General features: G+C 43.9%; 1 protein-coding gene and 6 non-coding genes across 9 annotated transcripts in view; all 7 read right to left on the bottom strand.

Annotated features, from left to right (window-relative positions):
• Positions 1-500: 500 nt before the first annotated feature.
• On the bottom strand, positions 501-693 carry LOC124124318. Its single transcript, XR_006859450.1, has one exon. It is a non-coding gene; the product is annotated as a U2 spliceosomal RNA (small nuclear RNA).
• A 976-nt stretch (positions 694-1,669) lies between these two features.
• LOC124124308 lies at positions 1,670-1,862 on the bottom strand. The gene has a single exon (XR_006859440.2). It is a non-coding gene; the product is annotated as a U2 spliceosomal RNA (small nuclear RNA).
• A 976-nt stretch (positions 1,863-2,838) lies between these two features.
• LOC124124317 lies at positions 2,839-3,031 on the bottom strand. Its single transcript, XR_006859449.1, has one exon. It is a non-coding gene; the product is annotated as a U2 spliceosomal RNA (small nuclear RNA).
• Positions 3,032-4,007: 976 nt separating this feature from the next.
• On the bottom strand, positions 4,008-4,200 carry LOC124124316. Its single transcript, XR_006859448.1, has one exon. It is a non-coding gene; the product is annotated as a U2 spliceosomal RNA (small nuclear RNA).
• Positions 4,201-5,176: 976 nt separating this feature from the next.
• Positions 5,177-5,369, bottom strand: LOC124124306. Its single transcript, XR_006859438.1, has one exon. It is a non-coding gene; the product is annotated as a U2 spliceosomal RNA (small nuclear RNA).
• A 976-nt stretch (positions 5,370-6,345) lies between these two features.
• On the bottom strand, positions 6,346-6,538 carry LOC124124310. Its single transcript, XR_006859441.2, has one exon. It is a non-coding gene; the product is annotated as a U2 spliceosomal RNA (small nuclear RNA).
• A 4,351-nt stretch (positions 6,539-10,889) lies between these two features.
• The window catches only part of LOC124128853 (multiple epidermal growth factor-like domains protein 10), a 290,638-nt gene continuing 284,525 nt past the window's right edge, over positions 10,890-17,002 (bottom strand). For all 3 annotated transcript variants that reach the window (XM_048390240.1, XM_048390241.1, XM_048390242.1), the window contains 5 exons: positions 16,950-17,000; positions 16,328-16,341; positions 12,371-12,427; positions 11,862-11,930; positions 10,890-11,437 (listed from right to left, as the gene is read on the bottom strand). In XM_048390240.1, coding sequence (XP_048246197.1) covers positions 11,040-11,437; positions 11,862-11,930; positions 12,371-12,427; positions 16,328-16,341; positions 16,950-17,000 — 589 coding nt within the window. In that variant the 3' untranslated portion in view covers positions 10,890-11,039. The remainder of the gene's footprint in view (positions 11,438-11,861; positions 11,931-12,370; positions 12,428-16,327; positions 16,342-16,949; positions 17,001-17,002) is intronic.

Genomic DNA, 17,002 nt, shown 5'->3' with positions numbered 1-17,002 from the left:
GTCCAGCAAAGCGAAAAATGAATGAATTGTATGAAAAATTGCACTGATGACGAAACAAAAACGACTGAACTGTAATGAATATTGGAAAATGAACTCACTTGCACAAAGTGTAATGACGCATCAGGCGTGTGTGTAGTTCTTTAAACATCTATTTAGGGGGATGCGACGTTGAAAACGTCTTGTAGTGACGAAGCAGACTGTTGTTGTGACGGCGTGATTGTCTAGACGTCATTTCCGGCGTACGGCGTCATGGGGGACGGCCTTGGTTACGGGGGACTGTATGCAGCTGAAAGTTGAAAAATGCTACTTTTACAAACTTTTAGGGGTTGGTGTGGTTAAAGGACGGGCTGCACGTGTGAACAGGTATATTTCTAAGGTTTAGAAGTAATAAAATAGAGAATCTATTGAGAACTAAGGGCGAAAAACGGGGCGGCAGTGCAAAATAAGACGAATGTGAAGATGTAGGCAAAGCTAAGAGTTCTAATTTTTGATTGAAATATGAGTGGTGGGCCATTCCCGGAGGTACTGCAATACCGGGTCAACCCGTGATGAGGGCGGAGCAAGCCCCGTGGCACCTCATCCCATTCTAAAAATCAGTTTAATATCGATGTCTCCATTAGGAGACGTATCAGATATTAAGCTGATAAGAACAGATACTACACTTTGATCTTAGCCAAAAGGCCGAGAAGCGATGCCGGTTGCCGGCTTGCGCCGCCAAAGTACATCTACTGACACAACATACCATTTAGCTGCTGTTTATTTACATGAAGCGCTTAAAATCAGTGGCCAGCAATATTACATGCACAAGTGAGTAAAAATGTTGACAGCACACGAGTGCGACACCCGACTGCAAGACGTTTGTGAAGATATTCAGCGTCTTTGATGAATGTAAAAATGGAGTAAATAGACCCATTTTGCTATGTATAAAGAGTGCGCCGATAAAACATGGCCAGACGTTGGGTAAACGTCCTGCAGCGACCCAGTCCAACGTGAATACCGGCCGCGACATTAGGACTTAATGAGTGGAGTCGGGGAGGCAAGGGGAGACAGGCCAGCTTGAATTAGCTTGGGCCCGACTTTGACAGAGTCGCGCGTGGGTAAGAAGAGTGACAATCCCATCCAAATTGCCCCAATGTATTAAATAAACTAAAGGTAAAGATACTTAAGGTGTCCAGCAAAGCGAAAAATGAATGAATTGTATGAAAAATTGCACTGATGACGAAACAAAAACGACTGAACTGTAATGAATATTGGAAAATGAACTCACTTGCACAAAGTGTAATGACGCATCAGGCGTGTGTGTAGTTCTTTAAACATCTATTTAGGGGGATGCGACGTTGAAAACGTCTTGTAGTGACGAAGCAGACTGTTGTTGTGACGGCGTGATTGTCTAGACGTCATTTCCGGCGTACGGCGTCATGGGGGACGGCCTTGGTTACGGGGGACTGTATGCAGCTGAAAGTTGAAAAATGCTACTTTTACAAACTTTTAGGGGTTGGTGTGGTTAAAGGACGGGCTGCACGTGTGAACAGGTATATTTCTAAGGTTTAGAAGTAATAAAATAGAGAATCTATTGAGAACTAAGGGCGAAAAACGGGGCGGCAGTGCAAAATAAGACGAATGTGAAGATGTAGGCAAAGCTAAGAGTTCTAATTTTTGATTGAAATATGAGTGGTGGGCCATTCCCGGAGGTACTGCAATACCGGGTCAACCCGTGATGAGGGCGGAGCAAGCCCCGTGGCACCTCATCCCATTCTAAAAATCAGTTTAATATCGATGTCTCCATTAGGAGACGTATCAGATATTAAGCTGATAAGAACAGATACTACACTTTGATCTTAGCCAAAAGGCCGAGAAGCGATGCCGGTTGCCGGCTTGCGCCGCCAAAGTACATCTACTGACACAACATACCATTTAGCTGCTGTTTATTTACATGAAGCGCTTAAAATCAGTGGCCAGCAATATTACATGCACAAGTGAGTAAAAATGTTGACAGCACACGAGTGCGACACCCGACTGCAAGACGTTTGTGAAGATATTCAGCGTCTTTGATGAATGTAAAAATGGAGTAAATAGACCCATTTTGCTATGTATAAAGAGTGCGCCGATAAAACATGGCCAGACGTTGGGTAAACGTCCTGCAGCGACCCAGTCCAACGTGAATACCGGCCGCGACATTAGGACTTAATGAGTGGAGTCGGGGAGGCAAGGGGAGACAGGCCAGCTTGAATTAGCTTGGGCCCGACTTTGACAGAGTCGCGCGTGGGTAAGAAGAGTGACAATCCCATCCAAATTGCCCCAATGTATTAAATAAACTAAAGGTAAAGATACTTAAGGTGTCCAGCAAAGCGAAAAATGAATGAATTGTATGAAAAATTGCACTGATGACGAAACAAAAACGACTGAACTGTAATGAATATTGGAAAATGAACTCACTTGCACAAAGTGTAATGACGCATCAGGCGTGTGTGTAGTTCTTTAAACATCTATTTAGGGGGATGCGACGTTGAAAACGTCTTGTAGTGACGAAGCAGACTGTTGTTGTGACGGCGTGATTGTCTAGACGTCATTTCCGGCGTACGGCGTCATGGGGGACGGCCTTGGTTACGGGGGACTGTATGCAGCTGAAAGTTGAAAAATGCTACTTTTACAAACTTTTAGGGGTTGGTGTGGTTAAAGGACGGGCTGCACGTGTGAACAGGTATATTTCTAAGGTTTAGAAGTAATAAAATAGAGAATCTATTGAGAACTAAGGGCGAAAAACGGGGCGGCAGTGCAAAATAAGACGAATGTGAAGATGTAGGCAAAGCTAAGAGTTCTAATTTTTGATTGAAATATGAGTGGTGGGCCATTCCCGGAGGTACTGCAATACCGGGTCAACCCGTGATGAGGGCGGAGCAAGCCCCGTGGCACCTCATCCCATTCTAAAAATCAGTTTAATATCGATGTCTCCATTAGGAGACGTATCAGATATTAAGCTGATAAGAACAGATACTACACTTTGATCTTAGCCAAAAGGCCGAGAAGCGATGCCGGTTGCCGGCTTGCGCCGCCAAAGTACATCTACTGACACAACATACCATTTAGCTGCTGTTTATTTACATGAAGCGCTTAAAATCAGTGGCCAGCAATATTACATGCACAAGTGAGTAAAAATGTTGACAGCACACGAGTGCGACACCCGACTGCAAGACGTTTGTGAAGATATTCAGCGTCTTTGATGAATGTAAAAATGGAGTAAATAGACCCATTTTGCTATGTATAAAGAGTGCGCCGATAAAACATGGCCAGACGTTGGGTAAACGTCCTGCAGCGACCCAGTCCAACGTGAATACCGGCCGCGACATTAGGACTTAATGAGTGGAGTCGGGGAGGCAAGGGGAGACAGGCCAGCTTGAATTAGCTTGGGCCCGACTTTGACAGAGTCGCGCGTGGGTAAGAAGAGTGACAATCCCATCCAAATTGCCCCAATGTATTAAATAAACTAAAGGTAAAGATACTTAAGGTGTCCAGCAAAGCGAAAAATGAATGAATTGTATGAAAAATTGCACTGATGACGAAACAAAAACGACTGAACTGTAATGAATATTGGAAAATGAACTCACTTGCACAAAGTGTAATGACGCATCAGGCGTGTGTGTAGTTCTTTAAACATCTATTTAGGGGGATGCGACGTTGAAAACGTCTTGTAGTGACGAAGCAGACTGTTGTTGTGACGGCGTGATTGTCTAGACGTCATTTCCGGCGTACGGCGTCATGGGGGACGGCCTTGGTTACGGGGGACTGTATGCAGCTGAAAGTTGAAAAATGCTACTTTTACAAACTTTTAGGGGTTGGTGTGGTTAAAGGACGGGCTGCACGTGTGAACAGGTATATTTCTAAGGTTTAGAAGTAATAAAATAGAGAATCTATTGAGAACTAAGGGCGAAAAACGGGGCGGCAGTGCAAAATAAGACGAATGTGAAGATGTAGGCAAAGCTAAGAGTTCTAATTTTTGATTGAAATATGAGTGGTGGGCCATTCCCGGAGGTACTGCAATACCGGGTCAACCCGTGATGAGGGCGGAGCAAGCCCCGTGGCACCTCATCCCATTCTAAAAATCAGTTTAATATCGATGTCTCCATTAGGAGACGTATCAGATATTAAGCTGATAAGAACAGATACTACACTTTGATCTTAGCCAAAAGGCCGAGAAGCGATGCCGGTTGCCGGCTTGCGCCGCCAAAGTACATCTACTGACACAACATACCATTTAGCTGCTGTTTATTTACATGAAGCGCTTAAAATCAGTGGCCAGCAATATTACATGCACAAGTGAGTAAAAATGTTGACAGCACACGAGTGCGACACCCGACTGCAAGACGTTTGTGAAGATATTCAGCGTCTTTGATGAATGTAAAAATGGAGTAAATAGACCCATTTTGCTATGTATAAAGAGTGCGCCGATAAAACATGGCCAGACGTTGGGTAAACGTCCTGCAGCGACCCAGTCCAACGTGAATACCGGCCGCGACATTAGGACTTAATGAGTGGAGTCGGGGAGGCAAGGGGAGACAGGCCAGCTTGAATTAGCTTGGGCCCGACTTTGACAGAGTCGCGCGTGGGTAAGAAGAGTGACAATCCCATCCAAATTGCCCCAATGTATTAAATAAACTAAAGGTAAAGATACTTAAGGTGTCCAGCAAAGCGAAAAATGAATGAATTGTATGAAAAATTGCACTGATGACGAAACAAAAACGACTGAACTGTAATGAATATTGGAAAATGAACTCACTTGCACAAAGTGTAATGACGCATCAGGCGTGTGTGTAGTTCTTTAAACATCTATTTAGGGGGATGCGACGTTGAAAACGTCTTGTAGTGACGAAGCAGACTGTTGTTGTGACGGCGTGATTGTCTAGACGTCATTTCCGGCGTACGGCGTCATGGGGGACGGCCTTGGTTACGGGGGACTGTATGCAGCTGAAAGTTGAAAAATGCTACTTTTACAAACTTTTAGGGGTTGGTGTGGTTAAAGGACGGGCTGCACGTGTGAACAGGTATATTTCTAAGGTTTAGAAGTAATAAAATAGAGAATCTATTGAGAACTAAGGGCGAAAAACGGGGCGGCAGTGCAAAATAAGACGAATGTGAAGATGTAGGCAAAGCTAAGAGTTCTAATTTTTGATTGAAATATGAGTGGTGGGCCATTCCCGGAGGTACTGCAATACCGGGTCAACCCGTGATGAGGGCGGAGCAAGCCCCGTGGCACCTCATCCCATTCTAAAAATCAGTTTAATATCGATGTCTCCATTAGGAGACGTATCAGATATTAAGCTGATAAGAACAGATACTACACTTTGATCTTAGCCAAAAGGCCGAGAAGCGATGCCGGTTGCCGGCTTGCGCCGCCAAAGTACATCTACTGACACAACATACCATTTAGCTGCTGTTTATTTACATGAAGCGCTTAAAATCAGTGGCCAGCAATATTACATGCACAAGTGAGTAAAAATGTTGACAGCACACGAGTGCGACACCCGACTGCAAGACGTTTGTGAAGATATTCAGCGTCTTTGATGAATGTAAAAATGGAGTAAATAGACCCATTTTGCTATGTATAAAGAGTGCGCCGATAAAACATGGCCAGACGTTGGGTAAACGTCCTGCAGCGACCCAGTCCAACGTGAATACCGGCCGCGACATTAGGACTTAATGAGTGGAGTCGGGGAGGCAAGGGGAGACAGGCCAGCTTGAATTAGCTTGGGCCCGACTTTGACAGAGTCGCGCGTGGGTAAGAAGAGTGACAATCCCATCCAAATTGCCCCAATGTATTAAATAAACTAAAGGTAAAGATACTTAAGGTGTCCAGCAAAGCGAAAAATGAATGAATTGTATGAAAAATTGCACTGATGACGAAACAAAAACGACTGAACTGTAATGAATATTGGAAAATGAACTCACTTGCACAAAGTGTAATGACGCATCAGGCGTGTGTGTAGTTCTTTAAACATCTATTTAGGGGGATGCGACGTTGAAAACGTCTTGTAGTGACGAAGCAGACTGTTGTTGTGACGGCGTGATTGTCTAGACGTCATTTCCGGCGTACGGCGTCATGGGGGACGGCCTTGGTTACGGGGGACTGTATGCAGCTGAAAGTTGAAAAATGCTACTTTTACAAACTTTTAGGGGTTGGTGTGGTTAAAGGACGGGCTGCACGTGTGAACAGGTATATTTCTAAGGTTTAGAAGTAATAAAATAGAGAATCTATTGAGAACTAAGGGCGAAAAACGGGGCGGCAGTGCAAAATAAGACGAATGTGAAGATGTAGGCAAAGCTAAGAGTTCTAATTTTTGATTGAAATATGAGTGGTGGGCCATTCCCGGAGGTACTGCAATACCGGGTCAACCCGTGATGAGGGCGGAGCAAGCCCCGTGGCACCTCATCCCATTCTAAAAATCAGTTTAATATCGATGTCTCCATTAGGAGACGTATCAGATATTAAGCTGATAAGAACAGATACTACACTTTGATCTTAGCCAAAAGGCCGAGAAGCGATGCCGGTTGCCGGCTTGCGCCGCCAAAGTACATCTACTGACACAACATACCATTTAGCTGCTGTTTATTTACATGAAGCGCTTAAAATCAGTGGCCAGCAATATTACATGCACAAATAAACAATTCTTTTAAAGCGTCTTAAAATCCCTGTGAAGGCGGTATAATTTCTTGCAAAATAGCCCCAAAGATTTGTCTTCAATGAATGTCTATTTTCGTATTTTGCGATTGCTGTTTGTGTCAGTAGTGTAGTATGAGTGATTAAATACTCACATTATCAAATTGATGCTGTTTGAATGGGTGTTTCACTGTTTGACGGAACTACTTAGATAATACATGACCCTGTGACCTCTCATTTTATTGTTTGAAGCGGTAGTAGAATCTGTGATCTACGCAGTATTTCCCAGCAATGCCCAACTGCCTGCCTGGCATCAAGTCGCGTCAAACCCGCTTCGCATGCGTTCAGTTGAATCTGGCATACTATCTTTATTTCATGCCTAATAAAGTTAACCTATCTATTTACTCGATTTCTCACTCAACCAGCAACACACTATTGCTGTGAGCATTTATTTGCAATATTGTTTTGAGCCGCAATTAACCCAATTCTGCCAAACAGATTCATTAGGTTCAACCTGAGTTAACCAGTAATAATAAAGGATAACTTAAGGCAGTAGCAAAAAAAACCAACAACCAATAAATTGCAACCATACATATAATACCCGTTGTACCCATGTGGGGAATCGTACCCGGGTCTTCGGCGTGATGGGCCAACGCTTTCACTGCTAGTCTGCCCCACCGCCGCTCCGACCAATAAATGACGTCACATGAGCATGCTGACGTCACATGAGCATGCTGACTAGAGCACTGCACTTCACTACAGTGGCAGAGGTGTGGTAGGCTTTACTCAACTTACATTAACACAAGTACAAGTACAAGGAAATACAAGTAAATACTTAACATGTACTAACATTGGTCAACTGACCTGACCTTTGTGTTTTCCCTTGGTCATCAAGTTCACCTAGGTCGTCAAGGGTTTTAAAATCGAACGGGAGCAGTAAGGGTTACAATGAACATACGAAACATTGAAATATGAAAATTTGAAGATATAGTCCATATTTTCACATTTACACCAATATTATACTTTGTAGTTAGTGAGATAATGTGTATAAAACTCTCACCCGCATGGGTAAACAGACTTCCATCTGACGACAGCCACAGCTGATACACGAGGACAAACGCAACCATTACATAATAACGGTGAGTGATCGCCGAACACGTAACGAGGCACGAGCTGCAGGTATTTTAACCTGGTCGCAGGTGTGTTCGGATCACACTTACACCATTTCTTCAACACTTAATCGCTGACTTTGTGTTTCTCAAAATATACATAAGGATCAACAATTCGATATACTACAGGTCTGCGGCCATACAATATTTTGAGTCTAACGAAGAAGGCGGCCGGAATGTGTTTATTGTACGCAATAGGTCAGACGGAAGTGTATTGTTTGTAAACAGGAAGCACATATATTTAGTAGTATGATTGTATGATTAGTGCGTACAAACCGAGGGAGGGGCGGGGGGTTTGCTGATTTAAAAAGATTCATGTTTATTTATTTATTTATTTATTTATTTATTTATTTATGTCAAGCCAATTTCTTGCCGTTTCATGGTATATCTATTTCTAGTGTGTTTGTGTGTTTGTTGTTTACCGCTGCAGCGCAGCCAGCAATATTCCAACTATGTGACGTCGTTCCATAAATAAATAAATAAATAAATAAATAAATAAATAAATCAGCAGCAGCAGCACCAGCAGCACCAGCAGCAGCACCAGCAGCAGCAGCACCAGCAGCAGCAGCAGCAGCAGCAGCAGCAGCAGCAGCAGCAGCAGCAGCAGCAGCAGCAGAAACGATGACATGCATCCAGGTCAGCCGGTGCCGCCAGTCGCCTCTTACGACAAGCATCGTCGGGCTGCTGAAGCCCAAGTCTAACCCGGATCTTCATAGGTCACAGTGGACAGAGTTCGATAACCTCGCCGCGTCATACACACATGAAAGTCGTTCAAATTGTGGTACTTGTTGTTACTTGTGAGGTGATAAAACAAGTGGTGGTCAGCTCATGAATTTCATCAACAACAATGATCTATGTTTTGTTTGTTTGTTTGTTTGTTTGTTGGTTGGTTGGTTGGTTGGTTGGTTGGTTGGTTGGTTGGTTGGTTGGTTGGTTGGTTGGTTGGTTGGTTGTTAAACGATGCACATTCCAGCTAAATGACGGCGATCTGTTTATATCGAGGCTGGACCAGACAATCCAGCATGAACCACGTCAGTGAGCCTGACCACCCGACAATGACCTATGTCTTACAATATTTAGTGTTATTCGTTTTCATTGATAGATTTTTAACATTACCGCAAGTGACTACATTATACTCTGCCAAAAAGAGACGCAAACGTTAATATGAATATAATTTATATATTGTCGTAACTGCTTTCGGGCGTCCAGTGCGACCCTAATACAGTTACTAAGTGTATTGCCGTTCCTGGTCCTTGTGGTCAATTACGCCCTGACATTGCCACTCGCCTTGTCCGCCGCGGCTCGGCTCCGTCAACGAGTGATTGGTCTAACGACGCTTACTTCAAGTTGTCTCTATCAGCATTCACACACGCATAGTAAAGAAACACAACACCAGTTTATACTCACATAGTTTTACTTACTCTCAGCCCATCTATCAATACACGACGGGATCAGACCGGCCAGACTCGTCACTAACTGGGGGAAACTTAGAACGATCGGGATTCGACTCGATCGATTGCAAACCGCGCTCTCTTCTCCTTATGGTGAAGGTATCATTTTATAGTGTTCGAGCCTGGCCTGTCCTTGTCACATGTCACAATACCTCATTTTGATTCGTTAAAAGTTAGATCTGACCATAAACTAATGTGTGTCGTAATAGGAAAAATACAGGAGCCCACGTGCCATATTGCTCATCTCTGTTGATTTTGTGACACGCATCCGGAAGCTCCAAATGAAATATACCTTGAAACTCTCTATTTGTTTCATTAACTAATGGACGATAGCCAGAAACCAATCCAATGATAATTATGAAATGTCCAGAATACACTTGTGATAAATGTGAAATGTCTTATATCTATTGATTCCTTTCAAACTAAAAGTTCTGTCACAAACTATATCTAATACAACTCATTGCAGCTATAATGGTTTTATTTGTTATCATTTTCTTATGTTTTTGAGGTGCATTTTTAACCTTATAACAATATCATATAAATAATCAACAGACGATAATCGATTGTTCAAAATTAGCACACATTTGTTTCATTGATCCAGGTTCCATATGGCACACATGGGGCAGTAGATTTTCAAGGGGAAGGTCATCTGTTCTCAATATCTTGTATGGCCGAAACTGACCGGCATTGTCGTCCCATGAGCTCAGATCCCGAAGTGTAGCCTCCACTCGGTCTGCAGTGCTTGTGCCAACTGTCGGAGGTTCTGTGTTGCTTACGTTGATACAGTGCAACCCATAAATGTCTCAACCCATAAATGTCTCGATTCAGTTTCAAGCTGGAGACCCCGGAGGACCATGGCAGGGCTTGAATGTTGTGATTCCTGAATTCCTGCTAATCCCATGTGGTGTCTTGGTGGAGAATGACGTTCGCTTGTTGCATAATCGGAAAGACGTGTGACCAAAGACGCTCATCTGTCTAACGTTGTGCCGTTTGATTCCCCGGCAAATGAAAACCCAACGTTGTATAGCTCAACAAGTGATGTTGCACGTGCATGTCATCTTGGTGCGTTTCGGCACAAGGTTGTGTATTTGCGATTTTTTCATATTTTCAACAAATTTCTGCAATACTGTATTAAAGTCAAGCAGCAATAATTTGCACATTAAAAGTAACACCATAAATATATATGTATATTTCCTTTGTTTAAACCATATCTACCACAAAGTCCATGTGTTGTATGCATATGCCATGAAGCCTGCATTGTGCCGCCCTGTTTTGGCAGAGAAAACAGACGGTCACTTTGGTGCAAGGCCTTGGCCGCAATGCCGTGACGTCATCGACAGTGTGACGTCACTGTCATTGTATAATTGGCGCCACGTCAGCTGTGCGAACATCGGCTCAGTCTGAGGTCACAGAGTGCAGCGAGATGTAAACAAACAGTTTGTTGTGTGTTTCACGACTAATTATAAACTAATGAAACACAATTTACACAGATTAATTATATCATGAGATGCAGTGTTCACATAATAATCACACATCATCAATATTTACACTCTGTTAACAATTTTCTTACCTGATCATGCGAAGTTCCAAACACAACAAATGACATAATATCTCACACTATTTTTATCAAGTTTTATTTCTCCTCAAACACAAGAAACATTCTCACCTAATCTGGGAATATATAACACGACGACGTGAACGGCACACCACGTTGCTGTCTGTAACAACATGTCCCCCTCCACCGTCTACACAAACACGACACTGACGTCACTGAGCGCCGCGGGACACGAGCAGTTCCACCAATGGCTGACGTTCCCCTCGTCTCGCCACGTCTGCCGCTGTCCGCCCCGAGTTGTTCCTGGCGTCGATGTCCACCACGTTCAGAGACAGCACGTACTTCACCGTCTCCACATCTCCTCCCATACAGGCCCAGTGAAGGGTGTTGTTACCGTACTCGCCCACCAGTGACACATCAGCCCCTTCACTCACCAGGAGCTCCACCACGTCTCTGTGTCCCCTCCATGCTGCCTCCATCACCAGTGTCCTGCTCCACCTTCCTCTACTTTTGACGTCGACTCCCGGTGTAGACAGGAGCCGCTTCACCTCCTCCAGGTCCCCGGCCTTGCTGGCGTAGTAGAGGTCGCGGTCTGCTTGTGATGGAGTCACTGTAACACAAAGTAAACTCTGTACACATCCAGACATCTTTGTCATACATCTACTGTGTTCACACCTCGAAGTGGTGACACGTGACAGGAACATCGATACATGATGAACCACTTCCTGTATGGATGACAACAATATGACGATGAGGGGAGTGGTTTATGTATTGAACTGAGAATAATCTATTCACGTGACATCTGTTCAAGTGCTTTCTTCTACATCCAGTAGTTGTAACACTATTCTGTGTATGGCTGGGGAGTGTAACTGAGCATTATAAGAAGATAGTCAGTCATTGCATTTGCTGTTTGAAATTATTAAAGTAATATGATATGTATTTTTACATTGCTTTACATAAGCTTGTTCATTGAATACACTGTATGTATGAAGGGTTAGGAGTGAGCTTTCTGCCTGCTGGGTTCTCCCACCTACCGTGTGAAGCAGTGGAGAGCAATGGATCCTCCTCGCTCTGACTGTCATCCTGGCTCAGGTCACTCGAGGCTGAAACACAGAATTTGTTGTTTAGAAAACTATATATAGCACATAAGCATTATTGATATTGGCCACAGACCAGTTATTGCCATTCCACCAGTTTGAGGCCCTGATTTAAAATACGTTTAGTATAGCAGAAGTATGAATATAGTAGTTTAGTGATTGTCAAATAAATTGAATGACTCTCATAAAAATACAACACAACTACAGATTGTTGTTACGAGTCTATACACCTGCTGGCTGATTGACCTTTATGAGTCCTATCAGTGCAGTTGTTGACAGGTTTGAAATTGATAGACTAATAGGAGAATACATGTATCAACTTGTAGAGACTATTTATAGGACATTTGAGGAGTAGAATCTGGCTGATATGACATGATGATCTGACCAAATGTCATACAAAGTTGGACAATGACACTCTCTACCACATGCTGGGTTCTCTCACCTACCTCGTCGATCAGAATCTTGTGTCGTCACCGGTGGCACCTGACTCGGATCACTCGAAGCTGAAACAGAATATGGTTGTGAGAAAACAATATAGATCTATAGCATATAATAAGCATTATAAAAACTGGCCTCAGACACTTATTGCCATTCGACAAATATTTCGCCTCTTAAAACGTTCACTCATGAATACGATTTAAACACGTTTGAAGAAGAGATATAAATATCAGGTAGATTCTAGTTCAGTGATTGGTAAATCGCTATAAATGACACAAATATGGACCTGCAGCAAATGTCAGTGAACATTCCTCACAACCAAACACCAGCCTCACTACCAAACACCAGCCTCACAACCAAACACCAGCCTCACAACCAAACACCAGCCTCACTACCAAACACCTGCCTCACAACCAAACACCAGCCTCACTACCAAACACCAGCCTCACTACCAAACACCCGCCTCACTACCAAACACCAGCCTCACTACCAAACACCTGCCTCACTACCAAACACCCACCTCACTACCAAACACCAGCCTCAATACCAAACACCAGCCTCACTACCAAACACCTGCCTCACTACCAAACACCCGCCTCACTACCAAACACCTGCCTCACTACCAAACACCCGCCTCACTACCAAACACCTGCCTCACTACCAAACACCTGTCTCACTACCAAACATCTGCCTCACTACCAAACACCGGCCTTACTGCCATACACCTGCCTCACTACCAAACAGTGTTAGTGTTAATGTCTGTTGCGTGTGTTACTGCAGTGGAGACATAGGTGTGCCTGTCATTGTGTTAAAGTCTGTTGTCTGTGTTACTGCAGTGTAGACAAAGGGGTGCCTGCCTTGGTGTTAAAGCAAGTTGTCTGTGTTGCTGCAGTGGAGACACAGGGGTGCCTGTCTTGGTGTTATAGCCTGTTGTCTGTGTTACTGCAGTGGAGACATAGGGGTGCCTGTCTTGGTGTAAATGTTTGTTGTCTGTGTTACTGCAGTGGAGACATAGGGGTGCCTGTCTTGGCGTTAAAGTCTGTTGTCTGTGTTACTGCAGTGGAGACACAGGGGTGCCTGTCTTGGTGTTATAGTCTGTTGTCTGTGTTACAGCAGTGGAGACATAGGGGTGCCTGTCTTGGTGTTAATGTTTGTTGTCTGTGTTACTGCAGTGGAGACAGGGGTGCCTGTCTTGGTGTTTAAGCCTGTTGTCTGTGTTACTGCAGTAGATACATGGTGGTGCCTGTCTTGGTGTTATAGTCTTATGTCTGTGTTACTGCAGTGGAGACATAGGGGTGCATGTCTTGGTTTTAAAGCATGTTGTTTGTGTTACTGCAGTGGATATATGGGGGTGCATGTCTTGGTGTTTAAGCCTGCTGTTTGTGTTACTGCAGTGGAGACATAGGGGTGCCTACCTTGGTTTTATAGTCTGTTGTCTGTGTTACTGCAGTGGAGACATAGGATGCCTGTCTTGGTGTTAAAGCCTGGTGTCTGTGTTACTGCAGTGGAGACATAGGGGTGCCTGTCTTGGTGTAAATGTTTGTTGTCTGTGTTACTGCAGTGGAGACATAGGGGTGCCTGTCTTGGCGTTAAAGTCTGTTGTCTGTGTTACTGCAGTGGAGACACAGGGGTGCCTGTCTTGGTGTTATAGTCTGTTGTCTGTGTTACAGCAGTGGAGACATAGGGGTGCCTGTCTTGGTGTTAATGTTTGTTGTCTGTGTTACTGCAGTGGAGACATAGGGGTGCATGTCTTGGTGTTAAAGCCTGTTGTCTGTGTTACTGCAGTAGATACATGGTGGTGCCTGTCTTGGTGTTATAGTCTTATGTCTGTGTTACTGCAGTGGAGACATAGGGGTGCATGTCTTGGTTTTAAAGCATGTTGTTTGTGTTACTGCAGTGGATATATGGGGGTGCATGTCTTGGTGTTTAAGCCTGCTGTTTGTGTTACTGCAGTGGAGACATAGGGGTGCCTACCTTGGTGTTATAGTCTGTTGTCTGTGTTACAGCAGTGGAGACATAGGGGTGCCTGTCTTGGTGTTAATGTTTGTTGTCTGTGTTACTGCAGTGGAGACAGGGGTGCCTGTCTTGGTGTTTAAGCCTGTTGTCTGTGTTACTGCAGTAGATACATGGTGGTGCCTGTCTTGGTGTTATAGTCTTATGTCTGTGTTACTGCAGTGGAGACATAGGGGTGCATGTCTTGGTTTTAAAGCATGTTGTTTGTGTTACTGCAGTGGATATATGGGGGTGCATGTCTTGGTGTTTAAGCCTGCTGTTTGTGTTACTGCAGTGGAGACATAGGGGTGCCTACCTTGGTTTTATAGTCTGTTGTCTGTGTTACTGCAGTGGAGACATAGGGGTGCATGTCTTGGTGTTTAAGCCTGTTGTTTGGGTTACTGCAGTGGAGACATAGGGGTGCCTGCCTTGGTGTTAATGTCTGTTGTCTGTGTTACTGCAGTGGAGACATAGGATGCCTGTCTTGGTGTTAAAGCCTGGTGTCTGTGTTACTGCAGTGGAGACATAGGGGTGCCTACCTTGGTTTTAAAGCCTGTTGTCTGTGTTACTGCAGTGGAGACATAGGGGTGCATGTCTTGGTGTTTAAGCCTGTTGTTTGGGTTACTGCAGTGGAGACATAGGGGTGCCTGCCTTGGCGTTAAAGTCTGTTGTCTGTGTTACTGCAGTGGAGACACAGGGGTGCCTGTCTTGGTGTTATAGTCTGTTGTCTGTGTTACAGCAGTGGAGACAAAGGGTTGCCTGTCTTGTTGTTAATGTTTGTTGTCTGTGTTACTGCAGTGGAGACAGGGGTGCCTGTCTTGGTGTTTAAGCCTGTTGTCTGTGTTACTGCAGTAGATACATGGTGGTGCCTGTCTTGGTGTTATAGTCTTATGTCTGTGTTACTGCAGTGGAGACATAGGGGTGCATGTCTTGGTTTTAAAGCATGTTGTTTGTGTTACTGCAGTGGATATATGGGAGTGCATGTCTTGGTGTTTAAGCCTGCTGTTTGTGTTACTGCAGTGGAGACATAGGGGTGCCTACCTTGGTTTTATAGTCTGTTGTCTGTGTTACTGCAGTGGAGACATAGGATGCCTGTCTTGGTGTTAAAGCCTGGTGTCTGTGTTACTGCAGTGGAGACATAGGGGTGCCTACCTTGGTTTTAAAGCCTGTTGTCTGTGTTACTGCAGTGGAGACATAGGGGTGCATGTCTTGGTGTTTAAGCCTGTTGTTTGGGTTACTGCAGTGGAGACATAGGGGTGCCTGCCTTGGTGTTAATGTCTGTTGTCTGTGTTACTGCAGTGGAGAAATGGGGGTGCCTGTCTTGGTGTTAATGTCTGTTGTCTGTATTACTGCAGTGGAGACATAGGGGTGCCTGCCTTGATGTTAATGTCTGTTGTCTGTGTTACTGCAGTGGATTAATGGGGGTGCCTGTCTTGGTGTTAATGTCTGTTGTCTGTGTTACTTCAGTGGAGACATAGGGGTGCATGTCTTGGTTTTAAAGCCGGTTGTCTGTGTTCCTGCAGAGAAGACATCGGGGTGTCTGTCTTGGTGTTAAAGTCTGTTGTCTGTGCGGCTACAGTAGACACCTAGGGGTTGCCTGTCATGGCTGTAGAGACCGTGATGTGTGGCTACAGTAGACACCTATGATTTGACATACTGTCATCCGTGTGTTGTTTGGTTGTGTTGTATTTACCTAACTGTCCAAGTGGGTGGCTTGAGAGAATGGTGAATTATGTGGCTGTCAGAGATAGCAGTGTGAATTGTTAAAAAGTATCAACTCAAATAATCTGAGAAAAAGTGAATTCCCTTTGCCAGATTCAGACAAGTAACCTGACATTGCTTTCACATGCTGGTTCTGGCAATAGTGCAGAGGAAGTCGTAAATGTGAAACAAGAACGTCCACATCCCAAACAGTTCACCGATGGTTGGTTGCAATAGAATATGTGCAGATGAAAATATATTGTACTACTTACAAGGCCTTGGATTCCTGAAAAAGAATAAATGAGGAGGTATTTAAAACTGATAAAATTTAAATAAAGTTTTGGCGTATTTATCAATAACAAGTGGGCACATATGGCTCAGTCATCGTATACCCTACAGTTTGTTGTGCAGAATTGCATCCTTTTCGCGTGACAAAGTAGTGTCCCTTGGGCATGGCGAAAACCTAGGATGGTATAATCCCATATCGCCCTGATTATTGGCTAGGTTTGTCAGCACCATAACCAAGTCCGTAGGTGTCACTTACGTGAACATATGTAAATATTACCCCTATTCATGTTAAACATGTAACATAATTATATCTGCATAATGTAATCTTCATTCAAGTGGAGGAAATAAAGAATATCTATCTATCTATCTATCTATCTATCTATCTATCTATCTATCTATCTATCTATCTATCTATCTATCTATCTATCTATCTATCTATCTATCTATCTATCTTCCGGCTTTACTCCCACATCAAGCTGACACGCCGTGATATAACTGAACTACTATAAATGAAACTTACTCACCTACCTTTTCACTACCAACAATCATTTAGAGAAGATAACTTAATACCGCATGTTTTAAAGAACAAGTCGTCATGGAAATTACCTTCTGATAAGCTGTGTAAACCATTCGACAAGCGTTCGTATACATCGAGCACT

Source organism: Haliotis rufescens, unplaced genomic scaffold (genome assembly GCF_023055435.1).
Source record: "Haliotis rufescens isolate VD_foot unplaced genomic scaffold, xgHalRufe1.0.p SCAF_88, whole genome shotgun sequence".
NCBI lineage: Eukaryota > Metazoa > Mollusca > Gastropoda > Lepetellida > Haliotidae > Haliotis > Haliotis rufescens.
This window is presented reverse-complemented; position numbering and strand designations above follow the sequence as displayed.